The sequence below is a fragment of the Phalangium opilio genome, unplaced genomic scaffold (genome assembly GCF_054372755.1).
Source record: "Phalangium opilio isolate 3A_F unplaced genomic scaffold, DU_Popi_V2 ptg000113l_1, whole genome shotgun sequence".
NCBI classification, from domain to species: Eukaryota; Metazoa; Arthropoda; class Arachnida; order Opiliones; family Phalangiidae; genus Phalangium; species Phalangium opilio.
In genome coordinates, this window is record NW_028324209.1 from 7493314 (window position 1) to 7517085 (window position 23772).

Consider the following 23772-nt stretch of genomic DNA (forward strand, 5'->3'; position numbering starts at 1 on the left):
AATGCATTTCCTATGGAGGGGTTTGTTTCTTTACGTTTTGCTTAAGTACTCGGCCCCTGTTCGTCGTAGCCCTAAGTTTTTAGTATGGTTAGATGGGGGACAAATTGGGCTATAACTTACTCAAAGGACATCCCCGTATCTCTAGTAGAAACAGAGTTACGAGGCTGCAAAGTTGGGTCTAAAATGCAATTCCTATGGAGGGGTTGTTGTTTACGTTTTTCTTAATTACTTGGCCCCTGTTTGTCGCAGCCCAAAATCTTTAGTATAGTTAGATGGGGGACAAATTTATCTATAACATACTCAAAGGACATCCTCGTATCTCTACTAGACCCACAGTTACGAGCCTGCAAAATTGGGTCTAATGCATTTCCTATGGAGGGGTTTATTTGTTCACGTTTTGCTTAATTACTTGGCCCATGTTTGTCGTAGCCCTACATTTTTAGTATGGTTAGATGGGGGACAAATTGGGCTATAACTTACTCAAAGGACATCAACGTATCTCTACTAGAACCAGAGTTACGAGCCTCCAAAATTGGGTCAAATGCTTTTCCTATGGAGGGGTTGTTTGTTTACGATCTGCTTAATTACTTGGCCCCTGTTCGTCGTAGCACTAAGTTTTTAGTATCGTTAGATGGGGGACAAATTGCACTATAACATACTCAAAGGACATCCCCGTATCTCTAGTAGAAACAGAGTTACGAGCCTGCAAAATTGGGTCTAATGCATTTCCTATGGAGGGGTTTATTTGTTCACGTTTTGCTTAAATATTTGCCTGTATTTTCGATCAAAAATAAGAACATATCCGTAGTGTAGTGGTTAACACATCCGCCACTCTCCCGGAAGGGCACAGGTTCGAAACCCCGAAGGCTTTTTTTTTCCGCTTGGGATATGTAAAGACCATTATAATTATCCGAACATTTGTGTCAAGGTCACATTATTTACATCCCCGTATCTCTGGTAGAACCAGAGTTACGAGCCTCCAAAATAAAGTCTAATGCATTTCCTATGGAGGGGTTTGTTTCTTTTCGTTTTGCAATGTTGAAAAGGCTAAGGTCGAAAACAGATCGGCGGGAAACCTCTGATGAAAACAAGTCGTACCAATGAGAGTCAACCGAAGCGAAGTTTGTCTGTCCGATTCAGTGTATTGGGAATGCGAGGGGGCCGTCACTCCTTCAAATCTCATACACCTAGGTTTTCAAATCATTCAAATCACGTAAATCACTTTCTTAATCTAGAAAATCACAAAAATCGCTATGAAATCAATCAAATCATTGAAATCACTATAAAAATCAGTGAAATCGCTAGTAAATCATTCAAATCACTATAAAAAGTCAGTGAAATTACTATATAAAGCAGTCAAATCAAGAAATCATCAAATAAATCAAACGATTAAAATCACTATCAAATCAATACCAAATCATTCAAATCACAAGCAAATCGTACCATAAGTATATAAGATATGTTCCATAAGTGTGCCACTCGTTAATGAGAGCTTGTCATGAAGTGACGTAGGCGAAACGTCATAGATTCTCGTAAAGCGACGCCTGGTGCGAGGCGCTGTCAAAGGTTTAAATAGGAGGATGGACTGCAAAACCGGGTATAGTCAATTCTCACGTCGTTATTGAACTAGCTCTCATTAAGCCTCTGGCATTACCATTACGAAGTATAGGGAGTGACATACTTATGGAACACATCTTATAAACTTATGATCGTACAAATCATTCAAATCTCTTCCATATCCTTAAATCACATTAATCGCACCGAAATCATCGTAAAATGGTGAAAATCGGCTCCAAATCATTCTTAAATCATTGAAATCATCAAAATCGATAGGGATTTCAAATCCCGTACGCTCTGACGCGTAATGACGGTCCCCTCGGTAACGACACAACGAAGGCGAAGATTTATTTTGCTTTTAATTAAGTTAATTATCATTCAAATTTAATGAAAATTACAGATAATAATCTCCATGTTGGAATAGAAGTTCCTGCAAGAAAGACCTTTCAATGCCTTTCGTTTCCAGCGTTCTCTGCTCGGTTGGTCTTCTATTTCAGTGCTATTTTCTCCATAGACCATGGACGATTTTCTCTGCCGATTATGTACTTGAACCATAGATATGTTAAAAGGGTAGATACACAATTCAATGGGAGGTCGACGTGGAAGGGGCAACGAGCAGACAGCCGCTATTTTCTGGGGGTAGCCGTATAAAACGCCATCTATCGGGAACTTTCGAAACTAAATTAAGGGATGAGCTTAGAGTAGTGGCACTCTATGTTAACCCCCTATAGGGCATAATAAGTCAAACCCTCGGAGATGCCATTACTCCATTTTATACGAGCTAAGAGCAGAAAAACGTATTTTATAAATTTTACACCTGTAAAATCGTTTAAAAAACACCTGGAACTTGTATTTCTACTTACTTTCGAGGAAATACCACCGTTTTCTGACGGTAAGAGTCTTTTTTTATACATTTATTAGTAATAAAAACATTTAAGGCGAGCTAAGCCTTGGTCTTGTAAAACACGGCAGATTAGTGATTAGCGTTGTTTTCAGCGTTGAAAAACGTTATTTTATCATGTTAAAAAAACGTTAGCAACGTTTTAAGGTACTGATATTTAAATATCCGGACATTAAACTGTTACATATTCTTAAAATAAGAGTCGATAATGGTGCCCACCATAACAAACTTTGTTAAGTGTGTGTCTCTATATTTAAAGGCATAAAACAAAATATAACATAAACGTTTTTATTTACTTATTTATGTAACAATCATGGCTTCAACTCATGTTTGCTGCGTTCAAACTGTAGGTGTAAAGAACGTTTTCTTTCTTACCACAACTTTCCGAAAGAGACTGCCACTAGAAAGAAGTGGATTAATTCTATAACAACAGCTGTAGGACCTCTGTCCATTGATATCTCCAGTTTACGGATTTGTTCAAAACATTTTACAAAATCAGATTTCTTTCCCACCACTGGAAAGAGACTACGTAGAGCGCTCAAACCGTACGGTTCGCGATTCCATCCTAATTTGGAGATCAAATTAATGTAACCGATGAAATTATCCCTAAACTGACTCTCCGTAATTTGACTCTCGAGCAACAATCTGAAGCATTAGAAGAAATGGGAGCGTTGTCCTTTGATCATGGATTGAAGCATGAACCCGCTGCTTTTTCAAATATTCAGGCAACACATCAATACCAGAAATACATGAATGTATTTCTGTCAATACCCAGTGTCACACCTCTGTGGGTTTGATTGTTAATCCACAATTTTGCTTCCTTGGGGCAAGCCCCGATCGCCTTATACTGGTTGAGGACCAGCTGTACTTAGTGGAGAAATGCCCTTACACTATTTTCAAGAATAAAGAAACTATCAGAGGAAAAGCAGCTTCGGGTAACTTTTACCTTTACATTGACGAAGAAACGGATGAACTGGAACGTCTATCATCAGATTCAGGGTCAGCTTTTCGTGTGTAACGTACCCGTATGCTTTTGGGCAGTATTTGTGCCACCCGATAACATCGAAATCTTGATGATAGTGAAAGACAACCAATTCATCAATGATACCTTGCTTCCAAAATTATCCTCTAAATATTTCATTAGTCTCCTAGGCCTACCTCATTTTGCCATAGAAATGTTCGAAAAACCTAAAAAATAAATTTTCCAAGTCACAAAAGTACAGCCTCTTTTCTCTATGTGCAAATCAATCTACATTATGGCCATGACCAAGGCTTAGCTCGCCTTAAATGTTTTTATTACTAATAAATGTATAAAAAAAGACTCTTACCTTCAGAAAACGGTGGTATTTCCTCGAAAGTAAGTAGAAATACAAGTTCCAAGTGTTTTTTAAACGATTTTACAGGTGTAAAATTTGTAAAATACGTTTTTCTGCTCTTAGCTCGTATAAAATGGAGTAATGGCATCTCCGAGGGTTTGACTTATTATGCCCTATAGGGGGTTAACATAGAGTGCCACTACTCTAAGCTCATCCCTTAATTTAGTTTCGAAAGTTCCCGATAGATGGCGTTTTATACGGCTACCCCCAGAAAATAGCGGCTGTCTGCTCGTTGCCCCTTCCACGTTTTTTTCGTTAAGCCTAAGCCAGCGAAGTGGATCTAGACCCTTTATAGTTTTACTATATCTATGACTTGAACAGCCTACTCGATCACTAGCGCATGGACGTAAACTGCGTGATCAACGCCGCCCCGGCGCCTATATTAATATAGGCGGCGTTGGCGTGATCAAGTATGCTGTGCCCACTGACCGTCTTACCAAAGAGAGTATAGGGGAGGAGTGGAAAGAGGGGCAAAACTTGTCTCGCTTTTCTACCGCGCATCTTCAATGCGCAGTACCGAGGCATTTCCGTTTGAGACATTAAATGGTATCGTAGGTGGCGCTATTGAGCCGGAAACTCCCTCGTACCGCTGGCCTTGCCGCTAGTATAATTTAAGCGAGACATAACTATTTACGCTTGTGGAGCGGGGGAGCTTCCACTCCTCCCTTATATTCTCTTTGGATAAACCGACCAAAATCAAAATGGCGTTTTTCTTGTTACGCGCACGAGTGAATTTGGCGGGAATTGTGCGTCTTAAAAGTTGAGACCTTGGAAAATAAGGAGAAAAGTCGACTATTGTTTATAAGTACTCCATTTAAAAATATATGTAGTCAGATAATTTTTCTTGATTTAGCCTAGGACTATATAATAATAATTTCTACGAGGAATGGCGCAAAGTCAATGGCAAGATATTCAAGAAGTGTCGGCAAAAGTGAAAAAACCATGCCCACAGTGTTTGAAAATTCTTGGAGATGACGAACGTTATTTAACATGCCACGGTTGTTTCGAAGACATTCATTGTGTATGTTTTATTGACCCTATTAACTCAGAAGCTTATGAAGTTTTAAAAGAGGAGCTATCATCAGTCTTTATTTTTTGTCCACCTTGTAAAGCTAAACTTTTTGCTCATAATGTATTTGATAAACCCATTTCCGCGGATTATGAAAATCGTCTTGAGACATTAGAAACTCAGATGTCCAGATTAATATCTCTTTTGACTGAATCATCATCTGAAACGCGCAAAAACATAGCCAGTAGTGTCTTAAATAAAACCCACCATACATACATAATTAAAAAATCAACAGCACCAATAAATGGTACAAGCTCTAAACCAACTTCACCGTCCAGTCCCACTCCTTACCTCAGTCCCAAAAGTTGGATGAAAGAAGATTTCGGTCTAGCTCTATCCAGCCATGATCTGCTCAAACAAAGCTCTTCGGAAAGAGACTCCAGATCGCATTGTTCTGGATCATCTTCTTCCTCATCAAGAAGCGGTATTAGAAGTCCACCGAGTGTTGATAAAAGCTTAAGGCCAATGCCATATCCAATACGCGGATTATCAAATGCTGCTGACCCAGTAAAAGGGACTGAAGTTCTAAAAAGCTGTTGCTTCAGGAAACCAAAAGACAATTTAAGTTAAAGGAGAGTTCTTATAATTGTCTTTTTTAAATTTTCACTGTTTTATTTTCAAAAGACAATGGAAGTTAGACGAGAGTTCTTGTAATTGTTTTTTTAAATTTACATGGTTTTCTTTTCAAAATTATTAGGTTTTTTACGAAATAAAGTAATTATTTTAAATCTTTTTTTTTTTTTAACGAGTTACTTGTGTATATTTGATTTTTTTAAGCAACAGCATGCAAATTTCATGTTGTAGAAGTTAATAAGCCTCTTCGATGTATAAAAGGGGTCGCAGTAGTATGAGGTACAAGGGGTTAGTCGTCTCTGCGCACTCTCTGGGAGTCTGGGCCCAAAGCGCCTAGAGCGCAGGCGCCGAAATGCGAGATGGAAGGCAATGTTTTACCCCCCCCTGTCTTTCCCTTACAATGAAGAGGCTTATGCCGTTTTCCATAATGGCTGCTAGCAATCTGCAACCATGGAGCAATATTAGAGAGACAAAAATAGATTAATTCATTTTTGCCAAAGGAACTTTTGTTCTAACTCTAGAAAATAACTCCATGGAAAATACTACGGATCAATCTGAATGTTGCTTCGTTACTGCTTTACATATCCAGAGTTCCAGACTCTCCAGAGAAAATATTTGCTAGTCCAACTTACTATGACGCAAGACTGATTTAGTAAGCAGACGACGCGATCCATTGCCACGGCATTGCCACCTAGCACTCTGAAAGTAGGCCTTGGTCAGCATTCGACAGCTTAAGTTAAAACTTGAAACAATCAGGCAAGACTTTTGACCGTATGCTAAGTTAGCACGCCGCGACGACCTAAAAGGAATTTTGTGTTTATTAAATTATAGTAATAAAAATGTAAGTTTTTACCAGAAAATTTGTGGATTTTACAAAAACATCCTCAATCTTTAACAGTTATTAATTACATTGTTGCTTCTTACACGCTTATAGGTCAAAAGTGACGTTCAAGATAACTTTAACTTCAGATCCCAAATTACCATATAAAGTGTAAGATAGACTAATTATAGTCTTTGAACTGTTTGGAAGGCTTCAAAATGTTTCTAATAAAACAGATTTTTATCAATGCAATGAAGCAGACATGGGCCAAATGACACGCTTCCCGCTTGCTAACTAGTACAAAAACATTAGCAGCTAATTTGCCCATCTCTAGAACGTTTTCCAAGCTTTCTCAAAGACTTCACATTATTTAACCCTCAAACATTTGTAAAATCCAAAAATTTGCATGTTTTTTTTTTTTTTAGATTAAGTGTGCCGGAAGTTACTCCATTTACAGCTGTGTTAAAATTTGCTGCTGAAGAAGTATAATTGCCATTACACATGAAAAACAGTTGCATTATGTGTAAAGGGAAGTGTAACCTCCAAGGCATTCTTTTAGATATAAGCCCCTCCCCTTTGCCTGCCAATAGAGTAATATTTGCTGAGGGGGGTGAGACGTTATTGGTTTTTCAGCCAATGAAATTAACAAGCCAACAGATGGCGTCACCTTCTGGTGGAAATTCTGCCGCCAAAATGGCGAATGGGCGGAGTTTAATGTCACCCTCCCCGTAACCGATATAACTCTATAGTCTGCTACCACGAACTTTCGTGTGACGTCACACCCCCCCCCCCTATCTCTTACTTTGGGTTTGGCCACCATATTGGAAGTGGTCAACTCAGACCAAACAATTTTGACGTCACATCCCTGTAGCTCCTCCCCTCTCAGTACAACTCTATAAAGCATACCCTAGTGTATAGCTTGTTAAAAATATTTGAACGTTATTACGGTACAAGAGAGAAATGGAGGTTATATTCCCTTTTAAGGGTTATCGTTAATGCTTTAACATTGTATCTACCAACCTTTTAGTTTAAAGTTCCACCAGCAACGAGCGCCATTATTACCGATGACGGAATAGGAATAAACCCCGCTCAAACCGCGGGTAATAAATTCCGGTTGACACAAAAACTTCTAACACTAAAAATAAATTTTATGTAGGAGATGTCTTCTTAAAACATGGATCTGAACTTCGATTAATACCGAGGGACAGAGTTGGGAAGTTGCTAAATGAATAAATAAAGTGGTTTAATTAAAATTGGCGTGTAATGAACTTATTATACATGTCTGAAAGATTTTTTTTTATTATTAAATTTTGGTTATATGACATTTAAATAGCATCATTTTTGTTCCATTGCGTAAAATAATTTGAAAAAATGTTATATTTTGTATAGTGGTAATATAAACACGTAATAATAAATGAAAACTTAACAAAAATTTGGCCCTCTTATTTGGTTCGCTGTATTACACGATAAAAAAATTATTTAAAAAAAAAAAACAAACAAAACAAGCACAAACATACGGGGTGGTTGAATGGAATATTTGATTGTGCCTTAATTAGAAGACGCGAGTAACATCTATGAGTAAAAATAAATCACGTGAAATATTTTCCAAAAAGCTAGGTTTTATAAATTATGCATCCCAAATTGTTAGGCTTTATTTTTTTTGACTACCATCTTCATCCTATGTTTTTGAAATATATTATAGAATGGTTAGTAGAAAGAAAATGTAGACGGCGACACGGGGAAAGTTAATAATACCAAATGTGGATGAGAGGGAAAGTATGACAATGGCCATAGAGCCTGTGTTAAAAAACGCGGACATCAAAGTTTTGCCAATAACTATTTAGTTTACTAGTGACTGATGGACTTGCAAACTCGCAACTGAAAGTAGTTCAGACATTTATGCTCCTTGGTTTAACCATAGCCCACTCGATCACGCGCATCACGATGCAAGCTGCTCGCGCTATAGCTAAATTACCGAGATTTGTTTTAAACGTATCTAGTTTTATGTGCTCTTCTATTACTTCGATAACCTTACTTAAATCCATATTATACCTTCAAATACCTTTTAAAACATTACCAGCTACTCTGTCCTGACTACAAACACAAATCGAGGAAGTTCTAGCATACACAATAGCAGACGACGGTAACCGCGTAACCGCGAATTAACACAAGACCTATTTTAAGGGAGTAAACAGGCCCAGTATAGCTACGCCAAAAAAACGGTCAACTACGGCGAAACTCTGATGACTCGCGACTTTTGGCCATTTTCATACTTTTCCTCTCATCCACTTTTGATAATACTTACCCATTCATTTGGATCAACTCCCTCGCACGAGTCCTGGGGCAAACTTTGTCCCTCATAATTGAGTTTGTCAGTCATTGCTTGAATTATCTAAATACAGTACCAGATTTAATTTAATTCACTTTTCATTAAACAATATCTTTAAATATATCTAATATATACCCTCTCTTCCTTTTGTTTGGTCCCTTGTAAGAATGCTAAGGAGCTTTCTAACATGACATCCCCCTCAAACTGTATCCTAACATCTTTCCCTCCTTGGGACTGATCCGTCTTACCAGCGCCTTTAGACGTTTTATTGGTGCTAGGAGCTTCTGACACTAAAACAGACCCGCGCGAGTTCATCAAGTTGACGCGGCGTTTCTTCAGTCGCATCTTGATAAATTAAACTTACATAATGGCATTCCATCGGGTTTCAAACTAACCCTCTTAACTTCGCGCGAAACCTGGTTCAACCATTCGGAGGAAGTGAAAGTCGGTTCCCAAGTAACGCGAGTATCAGGGAATAAATCATCTTGGAAAAATTCTTTCTGTAAAATGAAAGGATTCTCTGTACCGTTAAGATAGGCTTGAAAAATATGAACCAAAGTTCTCTACCCTCAATCGTGGTACGCAAAAGGCCAGGGGTTCTATACTGTTGGGTGTTAACCTAAATGATCTGGCAAATTCAACCCTCGCAACGTCGCACGCGTTTTTAGGTAAGAAGGAAACGGCTTGATGCGGACCCCCTTGACACTTATAATGTGAAAGTGGATGGAAACAAGAGCCATCTTTAGCCACTTCAAAAGCAAACACGGTGGAATCGCCTCTCCCAGTTAGAAAAAGTGTAGAGCTATCTTCGTCGTAAAATGGAACGAGAATTGAGGGACTGACATCCAATCCCTCAGTCGCAATGGCAGCTGAAAGGTCTTTCAGGTCGTACAGACTAATTAACCGCTCAGAAACTCTGAAAATAAATGTTATAAGCCCAAAGACGCGCGTGAAGAGTAAAGAAAAGAATTTTTTACTTACCTACTAAAACCAGTTGTGACTAAATGAGTTCCATTCATGACCCAGACACATCTGGCGCCCCTGCTACCTTGAGGGCCAGGCCCTTCTTTAATTGGATTAACCGAAGATCTTGGGTCATACACTCTAAGTTTCTGATCTTTACAAACAGTGGCCAAAAACCTCCCTTCAGGACTCCAAGCCAAGCTAAATATTTGATCCGTATGTCCATTGAGCAATATTTTGAGTTCATTCGTCGTCAAATCCCACACCCTGACTGTTAAATCGTATGACGCTGACGCTAATATATCCTTCGCAGCGGTATTAAACTTGACAATTTGCACTTTTTCCACGTGACCTTTGAGCACCGCTGAGGGTTCCGTTACGCTTTGCGTTAATCCTGAATCGGGAACGTGCCATATTTGGACAGTTCCATCATCCAAAGCTGTATTGATAATTTATACCAAACGCTAAATCAAATATGAACGAAACAATGATAAAAAATGATTTCAAACTCACAGACAGCCAATCGAGTCAAATCAAAAGGATCCCAAGCAAAATCCATGATGGTAGCACCGCATATAATACTAGGAACTACTCCAGATTGCATACGTCCTCTTTTGGAAAGCTTAACACGTGGAAGCGTCGATCAGAACACATTCTAAATCTCCGTTACAATAAGAGAAACGGTATAATTACTTCAATCACAGCAAGATGTCCACCCTCTCCAGCCAGGGGCATGGCCGCCCTTAGGTGATTAATATGCATAACATCACATTCCCCAGGCACAGCTTTACTAAGCTTACTGAGGTTTGTAATATGAGTTTCCTTGCGTCCCAATTCACCATTAAGATGACGGAATTTAGTAACCCTAACTGGAAAACCATAACAAAATTATGGTTGTATTAAATTTTTTTGCGGCTTTTGTAACCTAATTTACCCGAAAATCTACTTCTTCTAGGCATATTTGACGCCGCGGGAGCTGGTGCAGCCTCTGCGGGTGTAAAATTATCCGCAACAGGTTGTCCAGTTCTTCTTAAAACTACAGTGGGGGAACTGGGAGCTTTTACAACTTCCGGGTCCTTTTCATCCGTCCAATTTTTATTATTCGCGTTGCTATTCGCTTGGTTATCACCATTAGAAATGCCACTTTTTAAAGGTGGACTATACGGTTTAGGTCCCAGTGATGGCTAACAAACGTTACGATGAAATTTTACTCTTAACAGAAACATTTCTGTAAAGAGAAACTAACCTTTGGTGGTTTAAATGGTTTTGAACCTGGCGTGGAATTATTAGTTTCATTGTCAGAAGCGTTCATTTCTTCCCAATCTCGACTAATGGAATGTTGACTTCGTCTGAGCATTGAAGGTGAAGGAATTTGAGGTTTCTGAATGTTTTGTTGTTGGTTCGAGTTTAGGTTTAACGGTCCTGAACCGGATCTTTGTCGAGTAGTAACTGGAGCCGGCTTTTGTTCCTCAACGTCAGAACCAAGCACCCGATCAAATTTGAGTAAACCACCAGGAGGCCTTCTCATTGGATCTAAAGAAATTCTTTGCACCGGAGCATTTTTCCCGTTCATCCAGTCCTTAAAAGTCATGGAAGGCTCGGCACCTCTTGTATCAGGAAAGAGGTCACTATGGAAATCTCTATATGACTAGAAAATGGTTAAAAACACAATACCATTAGCTGTAAAAAAAAAAAAGAAGACGGCCTTTCTATATCTAATACCTTTCGCGGAACTGTGTACTTTATTGGCACAACACAATCAGACCCCAGAAGCAAAACTCTGTTAACTTCTCCCGTCATGACTTGCATAGCTCTTTTTGGAACCATAGCAATGCCTTTCACCTGGACTTCGCCAGTGAACCTAGTAGCTGAAAAATAGTTAAGAAATATTGTTCAATCTTCCAAAACAGGTTACAATTTTTTCGTTTCTTCAGAGAAAAGTCCACACTTGAATTTTTACTCCGCGTGGTTATGCATTAACAAACGGAGTTACGCGCTGATACCCAGTTAGTTATTTAGTGTGATGCACGCGAAAAGGCAGTGTACACGATTCCATGGACATTGGAATCGCCTATAGGGAATGGTAATAAAGGTGACAGCTTTGATAGTTTAATATCACAAGGACGGTTTTGAAGTTCACTATGAAGTTAGGGTTCTACAAGTTGTGAAAAATATAAGAGTTTGTATAAGTATAGAATCATTTTTAAACTTGTCCTAGATATAAAGACATCGCGTGTTTTGATAGTCCTATATGAGTATATATCACGATTAGTCATAGCAGGAGTTCATAATAACCCCCCTTCGGGGGGAAGTACGAAACTTGCCATAGAGCTAATGGTAAAAATCGCGAACAACAAGATTTTGTCGTTGCGCATACAAAGGACTAGCCTGTTGATGGACATACAACTTTACAGTAGATTGTAGTAGTATCTATACTCCTTGGTTTTCGTTCCAAAACTTGGCTGGGAGCCTGGGATCTCCGTCGTTAAGAAAAATGGCGAGTATGTGGACGTAGAAACACGATGGAATTCTTATATTAAAGATACTGGGAATCAATTTGTCCATACCGTTTTAATTTAACCACGGAATTCTCACACATATCACAAGAAAACATTAATGACTATCGTTTAAATGTTTTGTAGAAAACTAGAAACCATCGCAAAGCCAACTTCTTAGCCAAGGCTTAATGTACACCGCGGCTGACCGCGCCGACAGACGCGACTCGCGAGCCATTTTCGCTCCCGAGTCCCAAAATCACAAGATAAAAATAGTGCTAAACCGGAATATGGGAAATTAATGCGCGTGGGGTAACTATTTCTTTGGGAGTTAAGCGATGTATAAATCCGCTGAGCTTTACGGCGAAACTTTGTTGTTACGGGCTTTTTAACTAGTTTCGTACTTCCCCCCCGAAGGGGGGTTATTATGAACTCCTGGTCATAGTGAGGTTGCTTTCGAAATTATATAGACATATGGGACACCGTCAATAGACCAGCAAGTTAATGGATTTTGTTTTTTGCCACAAAAAAATTTTGAAATTTGTTAATGCAATTAAGGTTTTCTTTCTGATTGTGTTCATTTTCTTTGTAAGCTAAGCTAGAAAGGGGTACCTTATAGTGGCGTGGACACTGTATCCCGCGCGTATTGAATTGGGCGGACATTTCTCATGTTTATGCCGCTCTTTTCCTAACTTTAAAGTGAATGCGAGATACTGCGTAGCCTTAAATTGTTATTGGATGCTGTAAAACCTTAGTTAGAACCACCACACGGAGTATTGCAAAATTATTATTGCCCTTGTTATTATTATTATTGTGGACTTTTACTTTTGAAGTAAATATTGCAAACCGAAACAATATCAACTTATACACGTGAAAAGAGCAAATTAAGAAAAACATTTTGCTCGCAATGAAAACCAACTGGCAAAACAATTACGCATTATGTCTGGTTGGATTTTTTTTTTTTTTTTTTTGCCTCAAAACACAAATATTTACCTTCACTATAAAAGGGATCATTATCTACAACTTCAAAGTAGCACACTGTAGTATCTGCCTGAAAGATAGAAATTGAGATTGATAGGTGTTGAGATGAGAAGCGCAAAAAGATTAAGATGATATTGCTATTGCGCAGACAGAAAGATTAACAAGTACTACCAGAAGGGGATAATAGAAGAAGGATGACACTCTGTATTCTCTTAATGCTTTAGTTATGTAACGTCATTCTTCCCAAGCTCACCCTTTTAGTTTGCTTTCCCGCTCATCAAATTACAAATGGGCATCGCACCGTGGGGTCAATTCTATAAATGTTTGGTAATAAATCCCCAGCAATCATCCCACAAACCTCGTCTTGACGTGGGACAAAATGCACAAGCGCATGCGTCTTGCCAAATATTTAAACGCTAATAGAGTAATGATGAGGGAACTATTTATCGTGTATGTGATTCGGTTAAGTAACCTTGCTCTAAATGATCCGATGTTGGGAAGAGTGACGTTACACTTACCCCGCTTTGTGGTACACTTCTCTCGAAGAGAAGTATTATATACTTCTGGTACTACTTATATGCTAAGAAAAAGCAATAATCTTAAAAGAAAAATTTCTTTCGTAAATGGCATTTAGCTTAAATGAACCAATTTTGGTTCAAAGTATATCAGAGGGTCAGGATTCAATTAAAATACTAATTTTATTTTAATAAATAATCCAATAACGACTTCTCTAATAATTTAACAACAATTAAATCTTAATCGAGGTAACCAAGTACTTACAAACACCCCCCTCCCTCCCTCCCTCTCCAAAAGATTTTACGTTGGATACTCACCTTCGCTGCTAAAAAGAGCATTTTAGTGTCAGGATCATAAAGAGGAATAAGTACCCTGAAGAGAAAAAAGTAGATTTTTCAACCGAGTTCCTAATTCATTAACGTCTAAAATCGCAAGAATAATTAAGAGTTTTAACCTTACCCAAGGGAGCACTCTCCAGTTATGGTACTAATTGGGTAATTAAATTTACGAGTATCCCAAAAACACGCTTCTCTTTCTCGACTCTTGAATAGTTAAGAATATAAATTAAATTTAAAAGGGGACCTGCACTTAGGGCGGGGTATCGCGTTTTTAGATGATTTAATCCTTACTGTTCCAAATCCGGTAGTTAAAATTGTATCCGTATCACCAAGCCAAAGAATTCGCGAATCTCTATGATTAGCGTGTCCTTTAGTTTCCTGTTAGGGTCATTTAATTGTCAGAAGAAGTTTAAGAGGATCGCTACATAACCTAAACAGGTGACTAACAAAAGTATACTCACATGAGCTATTTTGCTACTTCGGGGATCATAGATATTTAGGTTTCTATCTCTTCCTGAACTGGCAATTAGAGAGCCATCGGCTTTAAAAGAAAGACTCTGAACTACATCCTCGTGACAAGAATGACCCGAAAATTGTTCATTTTGCACCAAGTCCCATAAAGAAATGTTTCCACCGTGCGCGGTAGCGAGAACAGAGTCAACCGAGGGGTGAAATAAAACGCTTTCAATTCGACTTTGGCACGGAGGCAGAACTAGTTCCGGATTGGAAGGATGTTCCACATTCACTCCATTGCCGCTACGAATACGCCATAGTTTAACCTAAATACACCAAATAGTTAGCTATCAATGTTAAAGCGGATCCAATTACACAATCATGTAAATATTTACATGAACCAAAAAGCAAATAATTGCTACCAAACCCTTACATATCTATCTTGAGAACCAGTAGCTAGTAATCCATCATCAAATGGTGAAAAGTCAAAATCCGATATAGTTTCTGAAAGAAAAAAAATCCTTAGCCAATAATGTTATACCAATATAATTTTCTAGCCAATCATACTCACCAGCATGCGCGTGCAAGAGAGGCATGGCCTTATTTTTTCTGCCGGCATCATCTAGGGAAAGAACTGCCAGGCTTCCACCACCTAAAGAAAAAGATGTTTGATAAGAATAGAGGATTCTTTCACCACTTTTACACACAATCTCACCTCTTGTATCGGTGCTGAAAGCCATAAAGGCAGCACTGGCCTTTATGTTGTTCCCAAAACATTGCGGTGATCCAACACTCACATCAAGTATCCATCCCTGGAATAATTTCACAAACCAAAATTTTAACTAACAGGGGGGACAGTACTTCAAAAGTCAAGATTTCTGGCAAACTTCCAACAAAATTAACGTAGCAAAAACATATAAGCTAAGTTGGAATTTTTGTCTGATATCTGACTCTTTGAAACACTGTCTCGGATACAATTTGAAAGATAGTGCTCTAAATGTCAACAAGCAATTTGTTTTTTTTGTTATTAAATCATCACGTGTTACTGTAGAATATGTTCTAATTATAATTCTTAAGTATTTTATAAGGCTTCCAAATTGACATAGCCTATTTTCCTGAAATTAAGAGGAATCACTCGTAAAAACAAAATAGACACCATCACCAAAGATTAGATCAGCCTCTAAGAATAAATGATGAACTTGAAATATTCCCGCTTATTATCAAATTCCGAGACATTAATAATGAATGATATTGGGTAGTGTTCTTGTCTTTAAACAGATATAAATGTACGAGGTGCAAAAAGTTAGGATACTTGCCTCTACCTTCTTTGGAACTTTAGGAGTAGCGTTTTTATATTTGGAAGCTTTAAACCTGTATGACATACTGGTAATGACAGGTGGGTGATGATATGGAATTTGATAGAGTTAACAAAGTAGAAAGATGAACTCTTTTCATGAAAGTTCTATAGCGCAATCTTAGAGATTTCTAGAAACAAAAAATGTTTTCCGTAAAATTCGCATTTCAATTTCCCCCCAGATGATTTAACGCCTCGGGGATATGGCTGATTAATTTCAACGCTACTGTTTGAACTAATTACAATCCAGGAATGACTTCAACACCAAAAATGTCCAACCTTAAGGTGGGGTCCTACAACAATGTTAAATATGGCAACTACAAACCTAGCATACTGGCATTACGTCAATTATGAATAAATTTCCATACAAAATAGTTCTACAGACAATTAACTTTAACTAGTTTCTACCTGAAGCTCATTAAAGTTATGTCTCATACAATGACTCATAACCACAGCCTAAACAGGGAGGGTGGACCAGGGTTGAAGCCAAGGCCTGTACTGTCAAATGCTTTTGTAATTTGCTTTTAAAGTTATAGGTATACGCTAATAACAACAAAATCGATTTCTTTCAAATTCAAACGCGTATAAACAACACAAAGTTGAACGTGCATAAACACTAACCACAATAAAACATAAATGGGATGATACTCACACTGACACAATCTTCTATCTTCCGTCAATGAACAACACCTCCCACGCCTAAGCCTAAGCCTAATCCATAAATTACAGCCGAAGCTAGTCAGTACTCAGTAGGCTAGTTAGCTAGCTACTAAGCTTGTATGGATGCGTACACAGATCAGCGCATTCATTCAACTGCGTTGTGATCAGGGTTGGAAATAAGGTGGATTTTGTTAGTGGTCCTCGGGACCAGTGACCCCTCATGTTGGAATTATTAAACTGGTCCTTGGGACCAGTGACCCTTGCATTAATTATTTTTTTACTGGTCCCATTATAAAATTTCTAAATTGGTGAGAATAAGAAGCGCGTAAAGACACAAAAGTAAAGAAGCTGAAAGTTCTAATTGATTTTGAATTTTTCACTGTAGGAAAAAGTAGCGTATCAAAATCAAAAACAGTTAACTTTTATTTCTTATTACAATTTTGCGACTAGTTGCCACTAAATATCAATCAACATGTCAAATGATATTTGAAGTTCTTCATCCTTTTCTGAACTATCCTTATTGCGTTTTACATAATTTCGGTGGCTACATCAGTAAGCTAGAGTACGAAAACTCCCTTAGGATCAAAATCCTGTAATGTGTGTCCTGTAATGTGACACTACTGCCTAATACGACTACTGAGAACTAGTACTGACTATCGTCTTGGGCTCTAGGCTGACGACAAGTTCAAGAGACTCATTCTAGAGTATAGACCCTAGTCAAGTACAATAGCCAATATGCTACAAAACTTTAGTCATAGCCCACTCGATCACGCACTCGACAACGCAAGCTGCTAGCGCTATAGAAGCCCACTCAATCGGACAAAAAATGCGACCTTTGGACTATCGGCGGCGAGTTCGAAGGAACCCAAAAGTTAACATTAAGTTCTATGGGAGGAGGTAGGTTTTTGGACAGATCCTTTGTCCTATTCATCCAAATGACCTGAAATTTTAATGAGACTTGTGTTTTGACGTGTTTCATTATTCTAAAAAGGATTCAAGCTTTTAGAGTCGATAGAGTTTTTTAATAAAAATTAATTTCCAATGTCAAAATTGTAAATTCAGTACTTGTAACCGTTTCCCAAGTCTCCAAGATAAAAAACCCAACCCCATCCTCCTTGTCCAAAACATGCCTTTTAGAAAGTATTAGATTATACAAGATTTTACCAGATTGTCTAGCCCATAATTAATTAGTTTTACCTCAAGAAACCAAGGAGCGCTTTCGCTGTAACGTTTGAAGCTAGCGCACATGTCGGGGAAACTAACCTTAGTATTATCAAAGAGAATATACCAAGAGGAGCGGAAGCTTTAGCCTTTGCCAAGGCTTTTAAAATTGGTGGCTTTGAGTTTTAGGGAACTACATCCGGTTTCTCGTGATTGGCTTATTCGCTACACCTCTCATTGCTTAGAATATGTCGTCTGCATATCGACAAAATTTTAGAGCCGAGTCTTAGTGTTAGCAGAAGCTACAGAACAGTTGATTAAATTGTAATATTTTTGTATTATTAACTTACCTTCAACATTTGTTAAACCATCCCATAGTGCTAACGACATCGTTGTCTGATCTAAGGAAGCTAACCCTACTTTAGCAGACTACGGAATATAGGACGCGAATTTCGCGATCACGTGACTCACCGGAACTAGAACCCTAAAACTCAGGGCTACCAAAAAATGCTAGAGCTTCCGCTCCTCTTGGTATATTCTCTTTGGTATTATTGACTATTGTCATTACTGGAGGGAAGACTCGCGTCTCTCGCGATTGAACCATTTTAGGTGGAATTTCTGATAGAATTTTGACGTGTATGCAACCCGATTATTCTTACAGGACACCCTCTTTATGGGGCGGCTAAACCTTTAGCATATTCTTTCTTCATTACTTTTTTTATTTTACTAATTTTCTAATTAAGAACAGGAATAATTAGGCCAAAAACAAACGAAGATTTTGGAATATGTTACACTTTTAATTTCAGAACTTTAATTTGATCTAGATCAACGTAAAACTAGGTCCCCTGTAAAATGAATTAACTTTTATAGGAATTAGTTTAATTATTATGATTTCAGGTTTCGACCTATTAGAGAAATATGCTTATAGGGTAGTTTTTCCAGCTATTGGAATCCATAAACTCCAGTACCACTTTTAAAAGTGGAGAAAAGTGTTTTGGGCTGTTTAGAATACATTAGGAAATTATAATTAACTAAATTATTAATTACATTAGAAAATAGAAACAATAAAATTGAAACGCACGCTCCCGCCATATTTTGAAGTCTGCCGCAGCGTAACTTCAGCAGCGCCATCTAGCGGTCCGTGTTTGCACCCAATAAACCTAATCATTCTGGGTTCTTTTTGGGACCGATTTCCGTGGGAACGAGATGCTGCAATTTTATGCGCGATTTTTGCTGGTAAATATTTTGATTTTATTTATATTTTAAGGGTTAATTTGGATTAAATACCAAAGTTTTATCGCTACCGATCGGAAATTAAGCGTTGCGAGTGGAAAATTTATGGTTTACCGTGCCAAATACGTTTGTTAATTACGACCAAGGCTTAAGCCTTTGTCTTTGGGGGTGTTGCTGCGTTTGCTGGAAGCCAATCCATAGCCTCTTTCAGAGTGTCTAAAGAGATCTTTCCAGGTAAATATTTTATTTATAAGGGTTAATTTAGATTAAATACCAAAATTTTATCGCAACCAAATGGAAATTAAGCGTTAAACGTGGAAAATAGGTTTGTTAATTACGACCATTGTCTGTTTGAAGAAAACATAGCCTTAGTTGATTTTATATATTCGTTACCGAACATAATGCTAGTTATTTGGAACTCCATAGTTCTAAATAACTAATGCACTTTTGTTGCTTTGGTTATTAGCTGTAAATTGCCCTTAACTGAAGCGAGTAGAAAATCTTTAACGGCAGAACTGTAGATCTCTAAAATGTTTTCAATTAACAAATCTATTGGTGTAAATATGGGTGTCTAGAGCCGGAAATAAGCACGGGACACATTGTCCAGTAACATTTTAAAATGTCCCATACTATTTTTAAAAACTAAGGGGGTCACTGGCCAGTTTGACCAATGAATTTTCCCAAAGTTTTGATAGCTTAACCAATGAATTTTCCCAAAGTTTTGATAGCTTGACCAATGAATTTTCCCAAAGTTTTGATAGCTTGACCAATGAATTTTCCCATAGTTTTGATAGCTTGACCAATGAATTTTCCCAAAGTTTTGATAGCTTAACCATGAACACGCGATACTATTTTTGCACACTCTCGTGGACAATGTCCTTCTATAGTTTCTAGTCAAATGAGTTAAGTCGTTTTGGTACTTTGAGTATGTTATAGTCCTATTTGCCCCTCCCCCCCATCCAACCATATTAGAAACCCAAAATGTTCACAAGGAACTTTGAAGGCTCATAGCTCTGGTTCTACTAGAGATATTTGGGTGTCCTTTGACTATGTTATAGTCCTAGTTGCTCCCCCCATCCCACCATAATTACACCCAACTTTGAAGACTCATAGCTCTGGTTCTACTAGAGATATTGGGGTGTCCTTTGACTATGTTATAGTCCTAGTTGCTCCCCCCATCCCACCATAATTACACCCAACTTTGAAGGCTCATAGCTCTGGTTCTACTAGAGATATTTGGGTGTCCTTTGACTATGTTATGCTCCTAGTTGCCCCCCCCCATCCCACCATAATTACACCCAACTTTGAAGTCTCATAGCTCTGGTTCTACTAGAGATATTTGGGTGTCCTTTGACTATGTTATGCTCCTAGTTGCCCCCCCCCCCATCCCACCATAATTACACCCAACTTTGAAGACTCATAGCTCTGGTTCTACTAGAGGTATTGGGGTGTCCTTTGACTATGTTATAGTCCTAGTTGCTCCCCCCATCCCACCATAATTACACCCAACTTTGAAGGCTCATAGCTCTGGTTCTACTAGAGATATTGGGGTGTCCTTTGACTATGTTATAGTCCTAGTTGCCCCCCCCCAATCCCACCATAATTACACCCAACTTTGGGGGTTCACAACTCTGGTTCTACTAGGGATATGGGGGTGTCCTTTGACTATGTTATGCTCCTAGTTGCCCCCCCCCCCCATCCCACCATAATTACACCCAACTTTGAAGACTCATAGCTCTGGTTCTACTAGGGATATTGGGGTGTCCTTTGACTATGTTATAGTCCTAGTTGCCCCCCCCCATCCCACCATAATTACACCCAACTTTGAAGACTCATAGCTCTGGTTCTACTAGAGATATTGGGGTGTCCTTTGACTATGTTATAGTCCTAGTTGCCCCCCCATCCCACCATAATTACACCCAACTTTGAAGGCTCATAGCTCTGGTTCTACTAGAGATATTGGGGTGTCCTTTGACTATGTTATAGACTTGTTGCCCCCCCCCATCCCACCATAATTACACCCAACTTTGAAGACTCATAGCTCTGGTTCTACTAGAGATATTGGGGTGTCCTTTGACTATGTTATAGTCCTAGTTGCCCCCCCCCATCCCACCATAATTACACCCAACTTTGAAGGCTCATAGCTCTGGTTCTACTAGAGATATTGGGGTGTCCTTTGACTATGTTATAGTCCTAGTTGCCCCCCCATCCCACCATAATTACACCCAACTTTGAAGACTCATAGCTCTGGTTCTACTAGAGATATTGGGGTGTCCTTTGACTATGTTATAGTCCTAGTTGCCCCCCATCCCACCATAATTACACCCAACTTTGAAGGCGCATAGCTCTGGTTCTACTAGAGATATTGGGGTGTCCTTTGACTATGTTATAGTCCTAGTTGCCCCCCCCCCATCCCACCATAATTACACCCAACTTTGAAGACTCATAGCTCTGGTTCTACTAGAGATATTGGGGTGTCCTTTGACTATGTTATAGTCCTAGTTGCCCCCCCCATCCCACCATAATTACACCCAACTTTGAAGGCTCATAGCTCTGGTTCTACTAGGGATACGCGGAGTTTTTGCACACACTAGTGGACAAGGTCCTATAAATTTTCTAGTCAAAGGAGGGGACACATGTTCTATATGAAAGTTTTCTTATTTCCGGCCCTGTGGGTTGCAAGCCCATTTTTTTTTCACCGTAACAGCACCATTTGTGTAGTAACAAGTTAGCCGTATCCAAATGGTTTCTTGGAAAGAATTTAGTAGTTTATTTTGGCACACAGTATTCGTGATTCACATTTATGTCGTACTTATTCAAAATATTTGAAATTAATCTTATTAAATTAATTTCGCGTTGCATTTATTCCTGGTTTTATTATTCAATCTTTTAGTCGGTTTAAAAGTAATTCAAAGTGATTGACAAATATTTCAAGACTGACCCTAAACCGTATTAATATTTATCTTTCTAGTTATGTTAAATGATTTATTTCAAAGTGGAATTAATGTTATTCAAAATACTTGTGCCCATTTAACCTGATAATAATTTTAATTTTGTATTTGATTGTTTGAATTGAACAGATTTTATTTTTTTAGCTATCATCCGTTTCCAAAGGAGCAATTTTTGTTGCATTCTAGAATCAATTACTATTTATTTGACAAAAAATGGCAAGCCCCATTACAATCCCCTTCGTCTCAATTAGGGTCTACAATTTGATGATTTTATCCGTTGAAACTGAATCTCACTAAGAAAACAATTTAGACATTTTAATCTCTCAGTGAAGTAATTAAATCTTATTAATAGTAATTGTAGCGATATTAACGGGACAATTCCATTCTCTAATCAGGTCTACACTTTGATTTTATCCGTTTAAAGGGAATCTCATTAGCAAATAGACTATTTCGATAGCCTGTCAAACATTGTAGGCAATTATTGGGCTATTTAGTTTATTATTTATTATTCTATTTATTCTTAGAAGGAAAGCGCTTGTGTCCTGTTCTTTTTAGGGATTTTTCTTTTTGTCAGGACATAAATAAAATGCTGAAATATGGAATAGGTGCTCACTGGTCCTAGCCCTCCCTTTTAAGAATAATGAACGCGTCATCAGGATTTTAAAGGTGAGATTCCCTTTGCGGTATTAAGGCATCTAGTTTATGGTTTTAATTCTAAATATTTTTAGGGGAAAAGCGTTTGGCAACTCGTTGAGGCAGTTTTGTAGGATCTAAATAAATTTCTGATTTAGGTTTAAGGTAGAAGGTTGCTTATACGCTTTGTCCCTTAAAAGTAAACACGATTTTAAGCGGGTTTAAGGTGAGGCTTAGCGTTTTATGGTATTATTTTACTTCCCCATACTAAGGTATTTAGTTTAACGTTAGGAGTTTGCCATTTAATGTCAAATAATAGTATTTGTCTTCTGCCCGAACATTTTGCGTTACATCATGCAAGAATATTCAAGTGGATTTTCATATTAAGGTAATTAATTTCAAGTTATTCGTGTGCCTTTTTCCAATTTTTAATTCGAATTTTTCTTGCGCAGGAAGAAGTGGACGTCTGCGAGTGGACTTTCATTGGAAATCCCATGCTAAGGACGAAGTTTCCTGGTTTTGGGGGCTCCACAGCGGGCCTTAGTTTAAATTTAATAATTCCCGAGTTAAACAGGGGACTTGTTAAATTTAAATTGGGCCCGCAAGGCTTACGTGGGGGGTGGTTCAGTAAGTATAGCTTAAAGTTTCGATACTAGGGATGGAACGAAAAAAACAAGCGCTGGACTTATAATCATTTTTTTGACCTTTTTTGCGTGCTTTTTTTGTATTTTTATTAATTTTTTTATAAATTTTTAGTTTTTTTTTTATAAAAAAAATATTTTTTTTATAAAAAAAAAACTAAAAATTTATAAAAAAATTAATAAAAATACAAAAAAAGCACGCAAAAAAGGTCAAAAAAATGATTATGTTTTTTTTTTATAAAAAAAATATTTTTTTTATATAAAAAAAAATTTTTTGTAATGTTTTTGCCTTTTTTATTTATTAAAAAGCTTAAAAAGGGGCCTAAAAATATCCCCCTAAGTCCAGAGGCTAAAAAATCGAAACCAAGTCTAGTATATTAAAAATTCAAGAAAAGAAAGAACGAGGTTTAAGGCAAAATTTATTCAATGAAAAACAAAAAACCTAACTGTTTACAAAAATTTCGAACAAAAAAAATATTAAAGAGGTTTGTAAGTTAAAGTTTGAACGCGAAAAAAAAATAATAAGTAGTTACAAATAAAATTTGCAAGCAAAAAAATTAAGTGGTTACATGAAAAAATTGCAATTAAAAAAGATGTATTTTGTGTCTTCTAGCTTCGGTGATTTCCTCCGTATCTTTAAGTCAGCGCTGAGAGAAAGAGCAAGTCCAGAAGACATCATGTAACGTGAATCCAACGAAGCATTTCATCAGGAATGATACATAGCAAGTCCAGAACAGCTTCGTCTTGCGTCAATCGGAACAAAGGATG

General features: G+C 37.9%; 2 protein-coding genes and 2 long non-coding RNA genes across 6 annotated transcripts; 2 read left to right on the top strand and 2 right to left on the bottom strand.

Annotated features, from left to right (window-relative positions):
- Window positions 1-2732: 2732 nt before the first annotated feature.
- LOC149623661 (uncharacterized) lies at window positions 2733-6243 on the bottom strand. Its single transcript, XR_016374818.1, has 3 exons — window positions 6109-6243; window positions 3787-5918; window positions 2733-3646 (listed from the first exon to the last, which is right to left on the bottom strand). It is a non-coding gene; the product is annotated as an uncharacterized LOC149623661 (long non-coding RNA).
- Window positions 6179-7728, top strand: Ufm1 (Ubiquitin-fold modifier 1). The gene is made up of 5 exons (XM_089852846.1): window positions 6179-6317; window positions 6411-6467; window positions 6722-6779; window positions 7324-7396; window positions 7453-7728. Coding segments are annotated over exons 1-5 (267 nt in total). The 5' UTR covers window positions 6179-6315; the 3' UTR covers window positions 7530-7728.
- On the bottom strand, window positions 7566-16964 carry pod1 (coronin). Its single transcript, XM_089852845.1, has 21 exons — window positions 16378-16964; window positions 15688-15856; window positions 15087-15183; window positions 14943-15023; window positions 14805-14875; window positions 14380-14697; window positions 14210-14296; window positions 14040-14122; window positions 13898-13952; window positions 13077-13134; window positions 11311-11456; window positions 10835-11236; window positions 10523-10772; window positions 10282-10457; window positions 10102-10210; window positions 9607-10027; window positions 9193-9541; window positions 8990-9125; window positions 8761-8915; window positions 8602-8688; window positions 7566-7974 (listed from the first exon to the last, which is right to left on the bottom strand). Exons 2-21 carry the CDS (start codon window positions 15751-15753, stop codon window positions 7948-7950), a joined length of 3174 nt encoding a protein of 1057 aa, XP_089708971.1. The 5' UTR covers window positions 15754-15856; window positions 16378-16964; the 3' UTR covers window positions 7566-7947.
- A 1176-nt stretch (window positions 16965-18140) lies between these two features.
- Window positions 18141-23170, top strand: LOC149623664 (uncharacterized). 3 transcript variants are annotated; one of them, XR_016374821.1, is made up of 4 exons: window positions 18141-18782; window positions 18839-19013; window positions 21875-22751; window positions 22816-23170. It is a non-coding gene; the product is annotated as an uncharacterized LOC149623664 (long non-coding RNA). The 3 variants fall into 3 exon arrangements; XR_016374820.1 differs by having other exon boundaries at window positions 18145-18782; window positions 18866-19013; XR_016374819.1 differs by having other exon boundaries at window positions 18245-19013.
- Window positions 23171-23772: the final 602 nt, after the last annotated feature.